Source organism: Schistocerca piceifrons, chromosome 1, assembly GCF_021461385.2.
Source record: "Schistocerca piceifrons isolate TAMUIC-IGC-003096 chromosome 1, iqSchPice1.1, whole genome shotgun sequence".
Classification (NCBI taxonomy): domain Eukaryota; kingdom Metazoa; phylum Arthropoda; class Insecta; order Orthoptera; family Acrididae; genus Schistocerca; species Schistocerca piceifrons.
The window spans coordinates 660,182,706-660,204,809 of NC_060138.1; the positions used below are offsets into that span (position 1 = coordinate 660,182,706).

At 42.9% G+C, this 22,104-nt stretch overlaps 1 protein-coding gene across 1 annotated transcript in view; it reads left to right on the forward strand.

Annotated features, from left to right (window-relative positions):
• The window catches only part of LOC124763951 (protein UBASH3A homolog), a 260,599-nt gene that overhangs the window by 145,369 nt on the left and 93,126 nt on the right, over positions 1–22,104 (forward strand). Inside the window, 1 exon segment of the mRNA XM_047249130.1 lies at positions 13,116–13,260. Coding sequence (XP_047105086.1) covers positions 13,116–13,260 — 145 coding nt within the window.

Genomic DNA, 22,104 nt, shown 5'->3' on the forward strand with positions numbered 1-22,104 from the left:
GCAAACATCGATGCAGTAGCCAAACTTGTCCCACACATGCGAAGTCGTATCTGCTGTTGCTGAGTGCATGGCAGCAGTGATCCGATTCCACAGATCTTTCAGAGTGGTGGAGGTGGGACATAAACAGCTTCCTTCACACAACCCCATAAGAAATAGTCGCAGGGTGTGAGATCAGGAGATCTCGGTGGCCAGAAGTGCAGAGCCAGGTCCTCAAGTCCCCTACAACCAATTCAGTGCTGAGGATGGGAGTCATTCAAAAAGCCTCATACATTATGGTGCCAATGGGGCAGAGCTGCATCCTGTTGGAAAATGAATCCATGGGAATCTTTTGCGAGTTGGTGGTTGAATGCCAAATTTGGTACAAAATGCCTACTGCATTGCAATTTTCGACTCACTTTTTGCGAACTCAAGAATGCAGAAAACCTTGTGCTCCACAGTCGCCATCTCACTTGCAACTGACTGTGAAACAAACTGATGAGCCTATTGCCATGTGAACTGTATCAATCACTTCTGACACCATCACCACCCGCCCACGGCCAACTGCCGAAAACTTTGAAACCTATTCTTTTCATTGGTATAAAGCTTGTTCATTTTGCATTTGTACTTCAATACATACAAATTTTTGAAAGTGAGTTCATCATTTAGAATAACCCTATACATCTGGCTGTGTTATACTTCAGTGTCCCAGAGTGTACAAGTCCTCTGTTGACATCTCTGTGGAGGTGGGGGTGATCGGGCTGTTGCATTGTACCCCAGAGGTGGCGACCAAGTGCTGAGTTGCTTGAACACCCAGGTACTCAGAGGACATAAAGGGATTTGTGGCCTGGCAGTGGTAGACATGGCTGCATCATCAGTATAGTGCTATTCACCACAGGCAGGGCATCAAGTAACTACCTCAGCTGTTTGATGATGATAACCTGGTTTGGGTGGGTTTAAATACTGCTGCTGCTTCCTGACTTTACGGTAGTAGCTGTGTTTGTATGTCATGCTGAACAGTCTGGAACATAGGCAATGACCGGTTGTCAAAAGTTGTCACAATCGGCAGTGAGACGGGCTGTAGAGACCTCCTGGAGACTGACTTGGTATCGGCACACAGATGTCTGATGACACAGGAGAGGTTGCTTCCAGTGAACACACAGTTCAGTGAGCAGTGCTGGCTGGCTATGGCTTTGGCACGATTACAGCTCTGGGCTCCATCTTCTGCTTCAAGCTCTGGAATAGTTTTATTCCCTTACGGCTCCTGCCTCGTAATAAAATAAATCTGCCCTTGGATTTCTGCTAAAAATTTTGCTGTAACATAGCCACTAATTTATTTACAAATATTTGCACCTCATATTTTTAACTTCTCTCTTGGTGGCAATTGCTCATTTACACTATTAACACTTCCTTTCATATCACACTGGCACTTAGCTCCACATAGAGGTTTTGTTCTGGGCTGATTCTCTCAGTGGTGCCATTATGACTGGTTTTACCCATAGGTTGAAGATTGGCAGGGATGGTTTTTGGACTACCTGTCACATGAACTGGTAGTAAGCAATACCTATTATAGCAAAAATTATGCAGGCAGCTGATGTTGAAGTTCCAATAGCTATGAATTGGTGATGATGTTCAGTGTGGTACTTTGTTATGTAGAAATTGCTCCATTGATATGCGGCCATTTTGTGCAGGTATCATTTGGTCTAAGGAGGCGAACAGGATCAGGTCTAATGTGTTATTTAAGTTGGTCAGACTTTAAGTGGACTTTCCAGAGTGGTTTCAGGTCAATGTGTGGGTGATAGTCAGGGTGGTAGTTCCAGTTACAGTGGTGGGTAATCTAAAGGTTGTTCCAAAAATATCGTATCGAGTACCATTGACCAAATAACTCTTGATCTTGTAGCTCAGTGTGCTGTAAGTCACCATGTCATCCATGCTTGTAACCAGTAAAAGTAATAACTACTGGGTTTGTTACAAAGTGTAACCAGTGTAGACCTACTTTTTGGAAGAATTCTGTTGTTAGCTTATTATTCTTGCTCATGGCTTAAGTGTGTTGTGATGTGTTGGGATAACTGTAGAAGTGTCCTGTTTTTCTTGCCTAATTTCAACATTCTTTTCCTTTTGCCTAGGCTCTCCCCTCTCCCTTCTGAAGGTGCTGTCCAAAGTCCTTTAAAAGGATTTGCATGATTTACATTAATTGCTGTGGCAAGAGTTCAAAGTTTAGATTCGATATTGACAGGTGACATCATTTCGGTCACTTGTAATTTTCACTGATAATGCATCACATTTTTTTTGTCTTTCCTTGTGGTGACAGGGTCATTAATGTGGCATGGAGTTAACAAATCATTGGATGTCCCATGCAGAAATATTGAGCTATGCTGCCCTTTATAACAGTCCGTAATTGCAAAAGTGTTGCTATTGCAGGATATTTTGTGCATGAATCATCCTCTAGATTATGTCCCATAAGTGTTTGATGGGATTCATGATGGCGATCTGGCTGGTCAGATCACTCACTCAAATTGTGCACAATGTTCTTCAAACAAATCGCGAACAATTATGGTTCGCTGATAAGGAGGATTGTCACCCATTAAAATGCCATCATTATTTGGGAACATGAAGTCCATGAATGGCCGAAAATGGTCTCCAAGTAGCCAAACATAACCATTTCCAGTCAATGATTGGTTTTGCTGGACCAGAGGGTCCAGTGCATTCCATATAAATGCAGCCCACATTATTATGGGGCCACCCATAGCTTCCACAGTGCCTTGTTGACAACTTGGTCCTTCGTTACTCATCTGTCCAGGCCACTGTTTTCCAGTCATCTAGGGTCCAACCGATATGGTCAAGAGCCCAGGAGAGGTGTTGGTCAAGAGCCCAGTAGAGGCACTGCAAGTGATGTGCTGTTAGCAAAGGCACTCACGTCAGTAGTCTGCTGCCGTAACCCATTAATGCCACATTTCAGTGCACTGCCCTAATGGATATGTTCATTTTGTGCATTCCACATCGATTTCTGCAGTTATTTTACACAGTATTGCTTGTCTGTTAACACTGACAACTCTACGCAAATGCCACTGCTCTCAGTCATTAAGTGGAGGCAGTCGGTCACTGCGTTTCTCTGTGGTGAGAAGTAATACCTGAACTTTTGTGTTCTCAGCACACTCTTCACACCATGAATCCTGGAATATTGAATTCCCTAACAATTCTGAAATGTGTCTAGCTGCAACTACCATTCTGTGTTAAAAGTCTATTAATTCCCGTTGTGTGGCCTTAATCGCATCATAAACCTTTTCACAAGAATCACCTGAGTACAAATGCCATCTCGACCAATGTAATGCTGTTTTATACCCTGGGTACACGATACTGACACCATCAATGTATGTAGATATTGCTATCCCATGACTGTTGTCACCTCAGTATGTAGGGATTGGTTGTCATAACTCATCGCCTTACATGATACTTTGGTAATAGTGGTCTCTTATTATGAGTTCTTTCTTGCTATTCCAAAGCTTTGGCATTCCATTTTTTCATCCACCGCCACATATTCTTCAATCTTTGTGGTGGTAGATGTTGCTATAACACATAAGAAAATGTCTCACCCTCTTTTTACTGGTCCAGTGAAAGATGTTTATGTGAAAAATGTGACTTTAATTAATAGTATGATAAAGAACTTGTACTGTGCCTAGATTTGTTGTTGGAATTTATGTGCAGATATGAGAAAGAAAAATGGGGGGCACAGCAGAGAAAGTGATGATGGATGTGTAATTTGGACTGACCAGTGAGGGGTTACTTGCACTTTGCAGTTGTGCTTTGGGGGTGCTGTGGACTCCAAAGAAGAAATGGGCCTGACAACAGTGGTCAAGCACTAAAGAAAAATGAATGTTGTTATATGGACTCTATGTTATGATATCTCGAGTTAAGTACGAACTTACGGTGTTGGGCAAGAACTGAAGCATCATGTATGAACATGTGTGAAAAGCTTTGTGAATTATCAGTTGTTGTGAGCTGAGAACTTAATTTGAATAGAGAATAATTATGGAAACCATGTTTTTTTCTTTTTTTTTTTTTTTTTTTTTTTTTTTTTTTTTTTTTTTTGATTTTGTATTGTTTAAATATAGCAGCTCTCTTACAGCCCTCACCATTCAGCAATCAGAAAAGAAGTCAGTGGTCAAGTACATGGCATTGCATAGCAGGACCACATCATGAAGAGAAAACATGATGGGGACTGGGAAATTCAGAAAAGAAGGGAACTGTTATTACAGAGAATCAGTAAAGACTTGGCATCTTGCGATATATTGATCACTTAAAATCAACCCACAATAAGAAAAACACCTCACCATTTAAAAAAATATTTCACCGATGGTATATCGTCCCCTTGTGGGGGGAGGGGACACTTACAGAGCTCAAAAGGAGAAGGCATCTTCTTGCCAAAAACATGTCATATGAAGATAACCCTGTGCTCTCATTGGCTTTTGAAGTGAGTGCTCATATGACATACAGAAGTAGGGTGTCTCAGTCATTTAATGAGAGTTAACATAGTAACTTAACATTTTTGCAACCATTTAATGAACTCTTTCCATTTGACCATTCGCCTGTGGGTGGAATGTGCTGGTTGCAAGTTTCTTAGTGCACAATAACTGGCATAACATAAAATTCATTCCTTAGTCTGCTATTGCTGTGTACAGTGTTCAGAACTTAAGTGTCCAATAGTTGATTATGGCACATGCCACTGTTTCTGCCTGCTGATTGGGTATGGCTATCATAGAAATGAAACATGAAAAATCATCGATTATTTTTTGAATGTAACATTTTCCGGATGATGTTTGAGAAAATGGTCCACCTATATCCATGCCAATCATTTGAAATGTTTTATGACATTTGCAATGTCATCTTTTGGCGTCTGAGTTCCACTATTTGTGTGAATGGGACAGGATTCTTGATGTAACAATTGATGTCGTATCTGCATACATCCACCAGCAATTTTGTGCTGCTCTATTTTTCTTTGCTCTGTGATCAGCATGTCTGGTTAGAATTGAATCATGGTTCTACCCCAACAACTCTTTTCATAATTTTGCTGGTACTGCTCTGCATAACCCACATCTCTTTCTGTACAGCTCTCCTGCTTCTGTGCTGAATTGTGGCTGTCTGGTGAACTGCTTGCAATCTAGGTTATTGGTTTGTGCTTCCTTCCATTGCTCTGCATCCACATCAGCACTGTGGCATATATTTTGGGACTTAGTGTGTCTGCGATTGGGTGTGATCTATCTGGGCAATGTATTACTTTGAATTAGAATTCACTCAGGTGTAACATACATCTTGTTAATCTACTAGTTGGATCTTTAAATCCTAATAACCATTGAGTGCTGGATGATCAGTTATTACTTCGAAGTGTCATCTGTACAAATAACGTCAGAAATATGTTACTCCAGATATTAGTGCTATCATTTCTTCCTCAGTAGTGGCATAATTCTTTACTGCTTTACTAAGCTGTTGGGATGCATAAGCAGTGGTATGTTCTTGTCTATCTGTCTCATGTCACTGTAAGGCAAGACTGCTAGCATCACATGACAGTATAAATTGGTTTTAGTAGTCTGGAAAGGTGAGTACTGGTCTGGTGGTCAATAAATCTTTGAATTTTAGAAAATTCTGTTTCACAATCTGGAGACCATTGAAATCTTACCCCTTTTTCAATAAGTGGGTGTGGGGCCCTGCAATTTCAGCAAATTTTGAAACAAATTTTCAGTCAAAATAGGCTGGAACTAGAAATGACTGTAATTCCTATATTTTAGTGGGTGTCAGAAAATTTTTGATAGCGTCAATCACCCGCATATTTGTGTGTACACCATTTTGACTGATAATATGGCACAAATAACAAAAGACTTCTTGTGAAATGAAATGGCACTTTCCAAGGCTAAAAGTTGATGGTGCTGCAGGTAGAAAGTCAAAGACTAACAAAATTATATAATGTAAATAGATCAGGCATTGCTTCAGTTTTAATCCTCGCAATACACCATCTAACAGCTGCTGGAAAGTAGCTGGTGTGTTTTTCAGCTCAAAAGGCATGTGACAGTATTGATAATCACCAGGGGGCTTGGGAATGTTGTTTTCAGGTTGTCTTCAGGTGCTACCTCTAATTAATGGTACCCACATTGTAGGCTTATTATTGTGGAATTTATTTGGCATGTGTTATATATCTGAAATTACCTTCTCATTTAAATAATAGTAGTTGGAATGGAGCTATACCCTTTACTGCAGTATGGAGATTTCTTTGGGACAATGTCAATGGGTGCAGAACAAGGGCTGCTACTTATTTCTGTGATCTCGTCTCGACGTAGCTGGTTTATAAATTGTCTCATGACTGATGTAAATGCTATGGGATTCTGTGCAGTTTCTTATAGTGAGGTGCTGCATTCCTGGTAGTAGTATGATGCTGAGTTAGTGGTGTGGCAGGCAATGGTTCAGGAGGACCAAATAATGCTATGTACTTTCCATGTCCTCCTTGTCCCTTTCCTCTAGATGTGCTACTTTCTTCCTCACTGCTGTCAAACTGACAGACTGTCCTGGTGCTGCATAATCTGATACAAACCCCTGTCCAATTCGTCCTAATCAAGTACTCCTAAATTAACTACCACATGATAGCTGTACTACTACTGTGCTGAAGTTATCAAATCTGACAGGCACAACACTGCTTCCACCAATTTCCTATATGTAGGATAAACTACACCATGAAAGACATTGTACTTTATCTACCTTTTTGAAGTCTAAGAAAGCTCAACAACACACAAGGAATTCATCAGCAGATCAGCTCTGTCATAAACACAAATTAACTTTCCGTTACCTTTTGGTATGATATCCTGTGAGTTGACCTTAAGGAACTGGTATGCAAAGGGGCTGCTGCCTCGAGTGTTACTTGCACAGTAATGATTTTCAGACTGTAAAATGAAGATGAAATAGTGCTCCATCCTATTCTACAACATGCCATTCTAAGTCAGCTATGGTGTGATTCCAACCCAGAAGTCTAAACCAAATTGTCTTTGTAGTCCCTACCTACTGTAGAGAGAACTTCTACACTGATCTGAAAGTTACCCCCCCCCCCCCCCCCTCCCCCAACTTGGCAACTTATTACCACTGAATCATGTGAATCTGCACAACCCCCACCTACGTTGCTTAATGTCCAGTGTGGCAGATTTTATTCCTCTTTACCAAATATTGCCCTATTTGCCACTGATGCCTGAGATCCAATAACTGATAAGAGCTACACAGCTTTCCTTTCTTGTTTCCACTCAGAAAAAACATCTGCCACTGATTTTGTGCAGAGGTTACCTGTGCTAAATCTTAGTGGGAGCATTGAACAATATACATAACACCCATTTAACGACACGGTATAAGGACCAACTTTTGACCATCCTCCATGTCTCTGCAGATTTCTTTTATTACAATTCCATTTGGAATGTACAAAACACTTAGAAGCCTAATGCATTTGTTCTCTGAAATTTCTCTTCACATAACCTGTACGACCACATCTGGAATATTTAATATTCATATTAAAACACCATGTTCTTCTCCCATGGCCTGGTGACCACATCTGTCTCAGACAGCGCATCTGTCTTACACAAGGCTGCTGCAGCTTCCACTGTCTCATACAGCATCTTTGTAAATTCCATATGAACTATGTGCAACATGAAACTTCCTGCCATGTTAAAACTGTGTACCAGACTGAGACTTGAACTTGAGACCTTTGCATTTCATGAGCAAGTGCAATTTGAGTCCTGGTCCAACACACAGTTTTGATTTGCCAGGAAGTTTTCTATCAGTACACAGCCAGTTGCAGAGTGAAAAATTCATTCAGGAAACACCTTCCAGGCTGTGGTTAAGTCATGTCTCCATGATGGCCTTTCTTCCCAGAGTGCTGGTCCTGCAAGTTCCACAGGAGAACTTCGGTGAAGTTGGGAAGGTAGGAGATGAGGTACTGGTGGAAGAAAAGATGTGAGGACAGATTTTGAGTCATGACTGAGTAGCTCTGTTGATAGAGCATTTGCTCATGGAGGACAGAGCATTTGCTCATGAAGGACAGACTATTTGCTCATGAAGGACAAAGGACCTGAGTGTGAAGCTCAGTCTGGCACACAGTTTTTATCTGCCAGAGTGTTTCATATCAGTGCACATTCCACTACATGGTGAACAACTCATTCTGTGGGACATAACTGAGGGTAATTTCCATAAAAATGCATCAAGTGCTCTCTGTTTGGCTTCTTGTAAAATGGCTTTGTTAGCATTTTCAGCCTCCATGAGCTCACATGTATTGACATTAATTTTTTGAAAATGGTTCATAAAATTCTCTACTGTTTACCCGTGTTTTGAAATATCCCATTAAGCTGCCCACGATAGTATCTCAATATATTTATTCTTCTACATTGCAGTGCCAAAGAAACTGGTATAGGCAGGGGTATTCAAATACAGAGATATGTAAACGGGCAGAATATGGCATTGCTGTAGGCAATGCCTGTGTAGGGTAGTAAGTGTCTGGCACTGTTGTTAGATTGTTTACTGCTACTACAATGACAGGTTGTCATGATTTAAGTGAGTTTGAATGTGGTGTTACAGTCAGCGCACAAGCGATGAAACACAGCATCCCTGAGGTGTAGTAATGAAGTGTGAATTTTCCCATATGACTATTTTGTGAGTATACCATGCATATCAGGAATCAGGTAAAACATCAAATTTCCGACATCTCTGTGGCCGGAAAAAGATCGTGCAAGAACGGGACCAATGACATTGGAAGAGAATCGTTCAACATTACAGAGGGGCAACCCTTCTGCAAATTGCTGCAGATTTCAATGCTGGGTAATCAACAAGAGTCAGAGTGCGAACCATTCAACGAAACATCTTCAATTTGGGCCTTCGGAGCCGCAGGCCCACTAGTCGACCCATGATAACAAACAACACACAGCTTTACGCTTCACCTGGGCCATCAACACCGACATTGGGCTGTTGATGACTGAAACATGTTGCCTGGTCGGACGAGACTCATTTCAAATTGTATCGAGCAGATGGACATGCAGGGGTATGGAGACAACCTCATGAATCCATGGCCCCTGCATGTCAGCAGGAGACTGTTCAAATTGGTGGAGGCTCTGTAATAGTGTGGGGTGTGTGCAGTTGGAGTGATATAGGACCTGTGATGTGTGTAGATATGACTCTGACAGGTGACATGTACATAAGCATTCTGTCTGATTACCTGCATCCACTCATGTCCATTGTGATGGACTTGGGCATTTTCAGCAGGACAAGGCGACACTCCACATGCCCAAAATTGCTACATAGTGGCTTCAGGAACACTCTTCTGGGTTCAAACTCTTCTTCTGGCCACCAAACTCCCAAGACATGAACATTATTGAGCATATCTGGAATGCCTTGCAAGGTGCTGTTCAGAAGAGATCTCCACCTACTCGTACTCTACAGGTTTACAGACAGCCCTGCAGGGTTCATGGTGTCTGTTCCCTCCAGCACTATTTCTAACATTAGCCGAGTCCATGCCACATTGTGTTGTGACACTTCTGCATGCTCGTGGGGGCTCTGCACGATATTAGGCAGGTGTACAAGTTTCTTGGGCTCCTTAGTGTATATCTCTCTAGCAACCCTTCTCTGAAATCCTCAAATCACTATGCTTCTCTTAACATCTCATGGCACATTACAAATGCTGTAGCATGTCCTGCTTCACTCAGTAATTGCTCATTTCTCTGATTTACGAACCTAGCAGCTGTATCCAAATTATTAAAAAACATGAAGATATTTTCCCCTGGTTTCCCAGAAAATAGAGTGAACAACAAAGTAACAAGGATAGATGCACTATGCTGTGATGATTCCCTTGTTTTCCCCTATAGTCATTCTAACTCTGTTGTCTGCAGCTTTGCTACTTGGTCTGTATGACACTGAATCACACTTTGAGCTTGTTTCTCAATACTGTGTTATGTACAACCAACACAAGTATATAGCATAAACAAAATAAAATAAAAAGGAAGAAGAAAGGATAGGGAAACAACCAAGCAGGCCAAAAGTAACTTTAAACTTGACACTTAATCCTACTGCTGCATAGGATGTTCCTGCTGCAGAACCACGGATCTGCCTGGTTGTCTTGTGGTTATCCACCTTCATCTTCAGCAGTTCTTCTGAGATCTATAATGGAATGACAGAATGGTTGGGTGTGGGTGTCAGTTCTCCACTGAAGATGGAGACAGTTACAGTAGGAGATGACAGTTTGCAGAAACTAGGACTTTTTTATTATTGTTTGCTTACAATAATGGGACCAGCTCGTATAAATACCACCTGATTTAGACTCTCAGTCACAGTTGTGCATACTGTGTTCAGTTATGCAGTTAAAACCAGCTGTTAGTCAAGAGTAGTAGTCCGTTGGCAGTCAGAGACGAACTAACCATCCACAATCTTAAGACTTCGCTGTAAATAGCTGCAGGGTGACGCCTGAGCTGAATCTTAATGCTGTCAACTCAGTACATTCACATCGTCAGGCCACTCACTGGGTGACTACCATCTGCTAATGGCCACTTTCCTAGTGGATCATCTGAGCTCTCCAGCTGTCTAGCCTCCACTGCCCAAACGGGCATACTGACACTGTTCATCTCACAGGGCTGTTATACAAAGTTGCTGTCCACTGTAGGTACACACCATTGACATCAGACATGCTGGGTGATGCAGTTTGATCCCGCCTGTCCAGTGTTCTTCGTGCTGCATAAAGAGGTCACCAGCTGTAGCTGCTTTCTGCTGTCCATTACATGCTGCCACCAGTTTACATCAGTGCCTCTCCTGATGTGCTAAGAGCAGCACCCTGCTGACAGCTGTCACTGCCTATGGGGACACACTATGCAGCTTCCTCCTGGCAGCCTCATGCCGACACTGATACACTACAGTACCTGCAGCTGTCTACGTCACGGACGCCACCGACTACCTTTCTAGCTTTGACTCCACCATTGTAATTGGTTGGAATAAGAGACTTTCTTAATAAGAAATGTTTCCATGATGGGTTATCATCCAACTCGTCTCACCACTATCATCACCATTACCACACTAGTGCAGCTGAGCTGCGCTGCGGGGGTGTACTGCAGTGCATCCTGATGTAATGGCAGCCCAACTCTCCCACCACTGTAGACGTCATGCACCCAGCTTCTGCATTTGGTGTGAAAAGTTCGTGGCTACTACCAACAGCTGGACCATGGACATAATTGTCAGCTCCAGCTTGCAGCTTCAATAATGCAGTATGATGTGTAGACTTCTTGTTTTTTTACCTTCTCCTGTTCATATGCAAAGGGTTGACTGGGAGCTTGGCAAGATGCAGTCAGTGAGGCCGGAGGAACCAGTTGGATCTTTTTCAATTAAGAGGGGCTGGGGGGATACTAGGAAGATCATACTGGCATGCAACCTGTAAGATGCAGCAGTGTAATGTGTTGGGCCACATCATGTCACGTGCACAGTTAGCACCTGTTAAGTGTAGTACATGTGGGTGCTATGGTCATTATGGTGAGTGGTATTCAGAATCAAAATGTTAAAAAATTAGATGCAAAGACTAAGAATGGTGTGTTACTGTGTTTGAGTGCCTGTGCTATAGTCTGTCTGGTTGTTTGTTTTTGTTATCTGTTTTGTGTTTTATTTTGATTTTGGTGGATACAGGTTCTCCAATATCAGAGTGAGACACACTGGTTGTTTCCTGGCAAGAGGTTTCTCAAGCTTTTGTAGATCAAATAAGAGTTCTAAAGTTAAGAAACATGCAGGTGTAGAAGAAATTAACTAACTACTGTGAGTCTTATTACACTTTTTTGACATGTCAACTGAGGCTGTGTTGGCATTCATAGGTGAATTTGAAGCAGCCGAAGGGCTGGTTTTCTGGATGGATGAATGACTATTGCAGAGGGCCAAATTGTGCTTAATGAGTAAACAATGACTTAGGTGATGTATTATGAGGGTTTGAGGAATATGTGTACTTTTCAGCAGCTGAAGGAAGGGCCTTTATAGTGTTTAGAGAAACAGATTAAAAATGAAATTCATTTCTGGTCAACTCACTGGAGCGTCTCAAAAGCAGAATGAAACACTAGAAAGTTTTTTGAATAGGGTAAGGAAAGTAAATATTACGACCTATCAGTAGATGGAAAATGGCGTGGCTAAGAGGCATATTCTCCAGGAAATATAGCATAGAGCATTGGATACTTTTCTAAGGGGGCTTTCACGCAACATGTCTAGAAGAGTACATCCTGAGAATCTGGAAGATCTGGCCACTGCCATCAGGGTAGCCATGCAGGTAGGAGAGGTAGTTATGGTGAGGGGAATAAGGGACAAATGGGGTGTATTTTGTACAAATATAAAGTGTTATTTTAATACACTACCCACGTATAAGTCCCATGAGATGGTTACTATGTGTGAATAGTAATGTAAATGACCAGAAAGTTTTAGATATGTAAACACAACTGGTCAAGGGACACTTTCTTTCCTCATTGCCTACGCTACCAGAGGGACTGCCGGTTCCTGCAGTATCCATGTAGCCCACATTGGGGCTGTGAAACCATACAGCTTTTATGGGTCAGTGCTGGTGCAGCCATCTCAATATCAGTGTCCGACTCCAGTGGTGTTACTAAGTCCCTCCCCCCTTTAATAGGTGCATAGGGTCAGAAATGACAAAACCTGTGCTCTGTCCTCAAGGAAAGGGGGGGGGGGGGGAGAGATATTATGTGAAGAACCCTTCCAGTGACTCCCAACAGCACCTCAATTTGTGGTATTTCCATCCCCATGGTGTCTTGTTCATTTGCTGCCTGGTCCACTGGAGGCTGCGATTACTGCTGAGACATCAAAGACTGTCTGCAAATGCAGTGTTGGAAGAAGTGACTCAACCTCCCTGGGTTACCAGTTTCATGCCAGTTTGGCCATGAGCTGCTGCTGGTAATGGCGATGTGGGTGCAGGTTATATAACAGCACTAGCACTGTGCCCCGGTTGTGAACCGAGGAGCACCAGCAATCTGTGGGCATGGCGTAAACATATGGTCAATGAGAGGAGTGGGATTGGAAGCCTCTTGTGCTGGCTTGAAGAGTGGAGCAAGCTCCTGTCTACGTTGCGGCTGTATCTGGTTTCTGTGGTGGAACAGATGCTCCTGCCTGGCTGCAACGAGGAACAGTTGGCATCTCTTGTGACTGAGAATGATGCCTGGTACCCAACCCAGCCTCTAGCTGAAGGTGCAAGCCCACATGGTGGCACAATGCTGGTAGTTGGGTGTGTAACTAAGGCTGAGGGTCTGTGAGGCAGAATGCAGCAAATCCAGGAGCATGCACAGCCTGTGCCCAAGCAGTACCACAGCTGGGCTTCATCCATATTCCCTTAGCAGAATGCCTAAAATTCCACTGAAACAAACAGGTCCGTCCTCGGATGCTAATGCGTGGAGGGCTCCCTTTATGGTGAAAATGGAAGTGAGCCTTCAGATTCAGCATGTGCATCTGTAGAAGAGATGTGGGTCACATATGGAAAATTAGTGCATCTACCACTAGCAACTTACATTGCACTCTGAGAAAAAGTTGGCAGGGTCAATGTGCATACTCTTGTAAGGGTGCTCACACTGGGGTTATGTGGAAAAACTTTTTGCTGAGGAGGCTTGGTTGTGAGTTCAAGCCTGACATGTACACACTTTGTGTTTGATTGTGCTATCTATCTATCTAAGCCCAGTAAGCATGGAGCCTAGCTAAAGCTTTCATCTTTGGCATCCCACAGTGGGATGTGTGTATCAACTGAAGGATGCAGCAGAGCCGGAACAACAATGCGACATTCAGCATCTTCTGTAGACAATAATACTACTCCCTGAACAACATTCAGCCTATATTTTGTAGTAAAATAATTGCCCAATGCTGGGTCTCATCATTTTAGGAGGAACCCCGGCCAGCCAACCACTTTGCACAGGCTCTGTACAGGAGGTGGTCCTGGCTAGTAGTCACTGCTACGTGACGAGCATTGATTGGGAAGTCTTGCAAGCGGTCATGCATCGTTCCATCTAGGATAAAACACACTGCTTCCAGGCAGCCAAACTCAATGTCGGTGCTGATGAGGAGATATAATGATGCATCAGTGTTAACATGCAGAGCAGTGGGCTGAAAATGAATTTGATAATGGTAATTGTTCACGAAGAGATCCCAATGTTGCAAACACTGTGCTGGTTTGTCTGATAGGAGTGAACATGAACCAAGAAATGAGGGGTTTGTGGTCTGTAAGTAACTGAAACATATTCCCATATAGGAAAACATGGAATTTTTTGACATCATGCATAATGGATCGCACCTCCTCAATTTGTGAATAATTTTGGTGTCTCTGCAAGAGTGTCTTTTTGTTAGGTGCAAAAGTGGTTGATTACTCTTTACCAAATGAATGGAATGTCTTTCTTCCTCAAATGATTCAATGGATGTGTGAGGTGAGCTGCCTGGGAATGAATTTTGCATAGTAATTCACTTTCCCCAGAAAAAGACAGCAGCTTCTTCATTGCATCATTGTGCTCTGCCATCAGCATGATGCCTTTGCTGTGTAACATATGCCCCAAATATTGCACAGAGGCTGCAAAAAACTTTTTTTTCATCTAGGTTACGGCGGATCCTGTACTCCAGCAACTCCTGAAATAGAGTTTGTATGTTTTGCATGTGCTGTTCCCTAGTAATAATTGTCACCAAAATGTCATCCAAATGGTGTACACATTTTGGAATACTGCCAGTTTGTTAGTCTGCTTACCTTTGGAAAATTCCCAGTACTGAGGTGACACTAGTGGGCAACATCTTGCATTAATGCATTCCAAAAGATGTATTTAGTACCAGAATTTTTCACTTTTCTATGTCTAGAAGTAACTGCAAGTATGCATCTGTCAAATCAGTTTTTGAAAGATACTGCCCCTAACTTAACTAAAAGTTCCTCTGGCTGAGGGATTGGGTAAATGTTGATCTCACTTTGTGCATTAATCCTGGCCTTAAAAGCACCACAGAATCTGATAGACGCATTTGCTGTCTTCATGACGACCACATGAGTTGGCCATTGGCTAGCTGAAGTTGTCACAATCACTCCCAATTCTTGTGACCTTTCTAACTCAGCATTCATTGCATCTTGCATTTGGAACAGAACTGGCCGCGAACAACAAAGTTTAGGCACTGGGAACTGCATAAGTTAAAGACGCGCTCCAAACTCTTTGGCCCAACCCTTCATATCTTGGAGTAACTGATTATAATTTTCTAATAACGATTCTAAATCCAGGTATTGTACTGAGATGGATACCCATTTCACCTCACTTAATATTTGATAGCCAACTGTGATGATTGCATCTAAACCAGAAAAATTTGCAGCTGATGGTGAACTTATGACCAGCAAACCGATTTGCCGCTCTATATTCTTGTATTTTTCCCTACAGTCATTTGCCTTCACAAAGAAATCTTTTGCTGGCTGAATGAAATAACCTGCTGCTGCCATGGCTGCATATTGGGGGCGGGGTGTCCAAATACTGGTAGGTTTTCTGGTTACTCAAAGAAACTTCAGCCCCCATATCAACCTGGAAGTGGGCTGTAGTACCATAATTCTACTGATATCCAAACCAGTCAGGAGTTTATTAGGTACTTGGCCAATTTCTGCTGAGACGAAGTAAAGCAAACATCAGGTCTTGGTTCCACAGTATATTGGCAAATACTGGGCATTGGCCAACAATGTTGTTTTCCTGCCCAGGCACACTGCTGCTAAACGCCCTCATGACAGGAGTAACATATGTCATACAAATGTGGCCACTAGATACATTTGTCTTCGTATATCCATAATTAAAACGAACAACTTGGGATGTCAGCTGGTATAATATATGTTTAAAAAATGACCTAATTCCTCCAGCTGTATTAAGGTGTTGGTTTTATTGGCAACTAGTTTCGATGTTGTTACATCTTCATCTTCAGGCCCATACTTGTTGACAGTAACCGTATGTGTCTAACACTACTAGTGTTAGACACATACGGTTACTGTCAACAAGTATGGGCCTGAAGATTATGCAGTGTTAGACACATACGGTTACTGTCAACAAGTATGGGCCCAAAGATGATGTTATAACAGCATTGAATCTAGTGGCCAATAAAACCAACACCTTAATACAGCTGGAGGAATTACGCCATTTTTAAACAGATACATTTGTGGCTTGAGTAACAGTCTGGCAAGAATTAAGTGTCATTGGCGGTGAATCTAATGATGAGAGGGTACTTTTCGTATTATTTAAAAAACAGGATTTATGTTGAGACACCCAGCTAGGTTGCATCTGTGCTAGGTCGCTGCAAACACATTGCCTCTTGTCATGAGAGTAGAGCCAATTAAACTGTGTACAAAGTCATTAAGACTCAATTCGCACAGTGAAGTTCCACAGGACACAGGCACTCTGGCTGAGTACGTGTGCAGGTATCAGCTAAGATCTTGTGTTATACATGAAGGAGCATTGCATGTGTTCAAGAAGTAGGTGGGGAACCTATGGCTCTTATCAGTGTAGATAATTTTGGTACTTATAAAGTGATTCTGGCAAAAGAATTGATAGTTGTCAATTTGGATATTCTGGATTGAATGGTTTACACAATCTTAAGTGTGGCCCTTAGTCATAAGCAAACCACCAATAGACCTGCAGATGTGCAAAATAAACATGATCTGCTAACTCACAACAAGATCAGTTCTGAAGAATACACAGAATTAATAGAACTTTTTAGAATTTGCATTAACTTATAACTTTTTTACCTTCAGTGGAAAAATATATCAACAAACTAGTGGTCTTGGTATGGGTAACAGTTTGGCTGGTACGTTAGCAGACATTTTTTGAATGATTTAGTAAGTAAGTTCTTTGCTAAGTTTCCACAACTAAAAGAGAAGACTATACATTATAAACACTATGTCGATGACATCTTGCTACTGTTAGAGGGTGACGAGAATGAGGTTACCACATTTGCTCAAGCCATAGCCAGCATGCACCAAAAATGGCTTTCACTTCAGAAGTAAAAGAAGTGAGATCCACTAACTATTTAGACCTTACTATTAAGAAAGTTGATAATGGACATAAATTTTCAATTTTCAGAAAGCCTACATGTACAGACACTGTTATCGGTGCTAGTTCATGCCATCCACCACGATACAAAAGGGCCTTTTTCACTTCTATGATTCCCCGACTCTTTCGATTACCATTGGCTGACAGTGAAATACACGAAAAACTTAGTATATTAAAGTAAACTGCAGTAGCCAACAGTTTTTTGGCAAATAATGTTATGCGCCCAAACAATAGGATAAAAAACAGGAAATAAATAGTAGGCAGATGCACAATTACCCAGCAAAAAGAAGTAATAAAGAAAAACTGAAAACTATTCCAATGAAATTTTACAGCAAAATGTACCAACAAATAAAAAAATGATTCACGAAACCTAAGGTTAGATACGGTTTTCGAGTTAACAACACTCTCAAACTCCGTGTAAAACATAATTAGAGTAATAATTCTCACAAATTTGATGGTTCTGGTGTTTGTAAGATCATTTGTTGCAGTTGTGACTGTTATAACGTCAAGTTGAACAAATATATTTCAAGGACGACACAATACATGTAAGTCACAGATCAAGTAGACAAAGGAAGATGTGTGTACACTTTAACAGTCAAATCCGAACTGAGTCCGAGTCTAGTGGCTGCTGGCTGGCTGGCCGCTTAGGTGGCGCTGCTGCTGCATGGCTGGCAGACAGTGCCGCATGTAGAGGACGCGTGTAACTGCGCGGCAGCACTTTGAAAGATTGGCGAGTCACAACATTTTTCACCCCTTTGAAGTTTTTTGCACATGTCTTGATGGAGGTGGCCCTGTAGATTGCTAACGTCCATAGGTGTTGTTTGACTGGCTGTAAAGTCTCGAGGAGGAGGCTTCCCGTACGGACGGAAGTGTCCCCGATGATAATGGGTCGAAATGACAGGAGACGTGGGGGTCGCATTGGCTGGGGCCCTGTGCACCAATCTGCCCGTTGCGGCAAGTCCGATTGTTATAACAGGAGACATGGGCGATGTGTATGTGTCCGTAGGAGAAGGAGCCAGTAGAGTTGTTCCAACAGATGGTGGTCTTCTGGTTCCTGCATGGGCATGTCTCCTGTTGGTGTCAGTTCATGTGCTGGCACCGAGATGATGGTGAGAGGACTGCGTTGTGAGTAATGAGATATTCCAGGATCCCGAGCATCAGGTAGAACCGAAGGTGGTGTAGCGGCATCCGGAGCAGGCGTTTCTGGCACACAAGACCGAAGCTGGTCTGAATGACGCACTGCAACACCCATGTCTGTCTGGATTTCATACAGGCGTCGGCCACAGTGTCGTAAGATGCGGCCAGGACTCCATTTTGGCTGCCTGCCATATCCCCGTACCCATACAAGGTCGCTGGCGGTGAACTGGCCAAGCGAAGGCACCCGCGGCCGTGAGGTGGAAGGCTGCAGAAGATGAAGTAGCATGCGGGGCTGTCGGCCATGTAAGAGCTCAGCCGGGCTGTGGTCACCCATGGGGGAGAAATGGTAAGAAGCCAGAAATTGGAGAAGCGCATCATCAGCAGCAGAAGAAGTTGGGAATTTCCTCATCTGAGCCTTAAATGTGCAGACCATACGTTCAGCCTCACGGCTTGACTGTGGATGGAACGGAGGGGCCGTGATGAGCATGACGCCCTGACGGGCACAAAAATCTGCAAAATCGGAAGAGGCAAATTGCGGACCATTATCAGTAACAAGAGTAGAGGGAAGGCCTTCCAAAGAGAAAATGTGAGGTAGAGCATTTGTGGTTGCCGCGGTGGTAGGCGACGTGCAACGGACAATGAAAGGAAAGTCAGAATAGGCGTCAATAACGAGAAGCCAATAAGTACCTAAAAAAGGTCCCACGAAGTCGGCATGAATACGCTCCCAGGGCTTTTCAGGCAAAGGTCACAGTGACAAAGATGACTTTGGGGCGGTGGCCTGTAACGCACAAGGGCCACAGTCAGTGACCAAGTGTGCGATTTCAGAGTTGATGCTGGGCCAGTACACATAACGGCGCGCCAGAGATTTTGTGCGAGAGACACCCCAGTGCCCTTGGTGAAGGAGGCGCAAGACCGAAGCACGCAAAGACGCAGGTACCACAACACGCGGTGAAGCATTGTCGGTGGAAAGGAGGATAACACCATCCCTAGCCATGAGGCGGTAACACAAAGCGTAATAGTTCTACAATGGATCAGAAGTCTTAGCGGACAGACGATCTGGCCAACCCCTCTGAATACAGCGTAAAACCTGGGAGAGGGTAGGATCAGAACCCATAGCAGCCGCCAGCCGGTCCCTGGTGATAGGGAACCTGTCCACAACCCGCTTGTCGGCAACATCCAGGTGGAAACACAAAAGTTCGTCCCTATCGAATGCCGGATCAGGACCCATGGGAAGGCAAGTCAGTGCATCAGCATTAGCATGTTGTGCTGTCGGCCAGAAATGAATCTCAATTGAAATGAGACAAGTAAAGAGCCCAACGCTGGAGGTGGTGTGCAGCCTTGTCAGGAAGTGAAGTTGATGGATGAAACAAGGAAACAAGTGGTTTGTGATCCGTAACAAGATGAAATTTGTATCCATAGAGAAAAACACCAAACTTATGAAGAGCATAAATAATGGCCAAAGCTTCTTTTTCAATTTGAGAATACTTTTGTTGGGCATCCATGAGAGTTTTGGAGGCATAAGCAATGGGTTGTTCAGAACCGTCAGAAAAACGGTGCGCAAGGACTGCACCGACCCCGTATTGAGAGGCATCCGTGGCAAGAACAAGATGTTGGCCAGGGGCCTGTTTCAGCATAGTCTTAAATTTCTGGAAAGCTGCATCGCATGACGTGGACCAGTGAAAAGGCACATTTTTATGCAACAGGCGATGCTACGGCTGAGCCACCGAAGCAGCAGATGGTAAAAACCTGTGATAGTATGCTATTCTCCCCAAGAAGGCCTGCAGTTCCTTAACAGGTGTAGGACGAGGAAAGGCATCGATCGCAGCGGCAGTTTACTGAAGCGGCCGAATTTCAAAAGACTGAGCAATGGATAGGACTTCATCTAGAGTCGGATTTGCCAACTGAAGGGCACGTTGCCTAACTTCTTTGTCGGGCGCCGACCTGTAATAGCATCCCATACCATGTAATCAGCGTAGGATTCTTTGTGAATGTCAGTAACAAATTGACACTTTCGACTGAGGCTGTGAAGTTCAGCAGCCCAAGTGCGATAGGATTGATTCGGTTGTTTTTGACAACGATAAAAGGCAACACGAGAGGCTACCACATGTGTATGCTTTTGAAAATATACGGACAGAAGTGAACACATTTCACCAAAGGACAAAGACGCAGGATCTTTCAAAGGAGCCAATTGCGACAACAGCCGATACATTTGAGGTGAAATCCATGAAAGGAACAGAGACTTACATGTTTGGTCATCCGCGACATGAAATGCCAAGAAGTGCTGTCGAAGACGTTTTTCGTAATCAGACCAGTCTTCCACCGTCTCGTCGTAAGGAGGAAAAGGAGGGGGAGACAACGATGAGAGAGCATTTGATGCTGCGATGAAATCATGAATTGCATTTGTGAAAAGCGTTTGCTGTTCGAAGACACCTTGCAATAGTTGCTCTAAAGTAGCCATGGAAACCTGTGGGTCAACGATGAAAAAGAAAAATGCACTACCTCGTCGCCAATTGTTATAACATCAAGTTGAACAAATATATTTCAAGGACGACACAATACATGTAAGTCACAGATCAAGTAAACAAAGTAAGATGTGTGTACACTTTAACAGTCAAATCCGAAATGAGTCCGAGTCTAGCGGCCGCTGGCTGGCTTGCCGCATGTAGAGGACGCACGTAACTGCGCGGCGGCACTTTGAAAGATTGGCGAGTCACAACAGTGACAAATTTTGTATTGATCAAACTGGCTGTTCTTTTAAAGTAAGATTCAAGGAGCATTTACTGGCATATAAAAAAACTGCAGTGGGAATGCGTTTGGCAGAAACTGGCCACACTATAGGCAATATTGAGAATTGTTTGTGTATTCTGCACAAGGCGGAAAAGGGTCATGCTCTTGATTTGTTAGGGGAGTTGGAGATCTACAAAGCAAAAAAGCATGAGCCCACAAGGGTACTCAATGGACAGAGCTATTTTGTCGCCAATGCTTACTTTGCTTTATTTGGTAACATATTACAATAACCACTTAGTGTCTTGCTTATTTATAACTAGCCTTGTTGATGATTTATGTCGAGAACAGTATGCATTTGCCTTATTTCCGTACATCTGTCGCTCTAATGATGAGTTTTGCTATTTGGGGAGCAAAAACACCGATGATGGTCAAAGGAGAGAGGATTTAAATGTAAACTGGCAATGACAAGGAAAGCATTTCTGAAGAAGAGAAGTTTGTTAACATTGAGTATAGATTGAAGTACCAGGAAGTCATTTCTGAAAGTATTTGTATGAAGTGAAACATGGACGAAAAATAGTTTGGACAAGAAGAGAACAGAAGCTTTTGAAATGTGGTGCTACAGAAGAATGCTGAAGAATAGATGGGTAGATCACATAACTTATGAGGAGGTATTGAATAGAATTGGGGAGAAGAGGAGCTTGTGGCACAACTTGACTAGAAGAAGGGATCGGTTGGTAGGACATGTTCCGAGACATCGAGGGATCACCAATTTAGTATTGGAGGGGAGCGTGGAGGGTAAAAATCATAGAGGGAGACCAAGAGATAAATACGCTAAGCAGATTCAGAAGGATGTAGGTTGCAGTAGGTACTGGGAGATGAAGAATCTTGCACAGGATACAGTAGCATGGAGAGCTGCATCAAACCAGTCTCTAGACTGAAGACGACAACGACAACAACAACAACAACAACAATAATAAAGATGTTGTAAAACTGTTGACACAGTTATAAAACAAAGGTCTCAAATTCCACTGTATGGTTGACTTTCAAGTTGCATTTGAAAAGCTGGAGGAGACACTAACATCTCTCTCTGTATTAGTATTTCTGAATTATGAGAAGGAATTTATTCTTTTCTACAGCACAAGCAGCCAGGCAGTAGGGTGTGTTGTAAGCCAGAAACTGAAAGGGAAAGAGC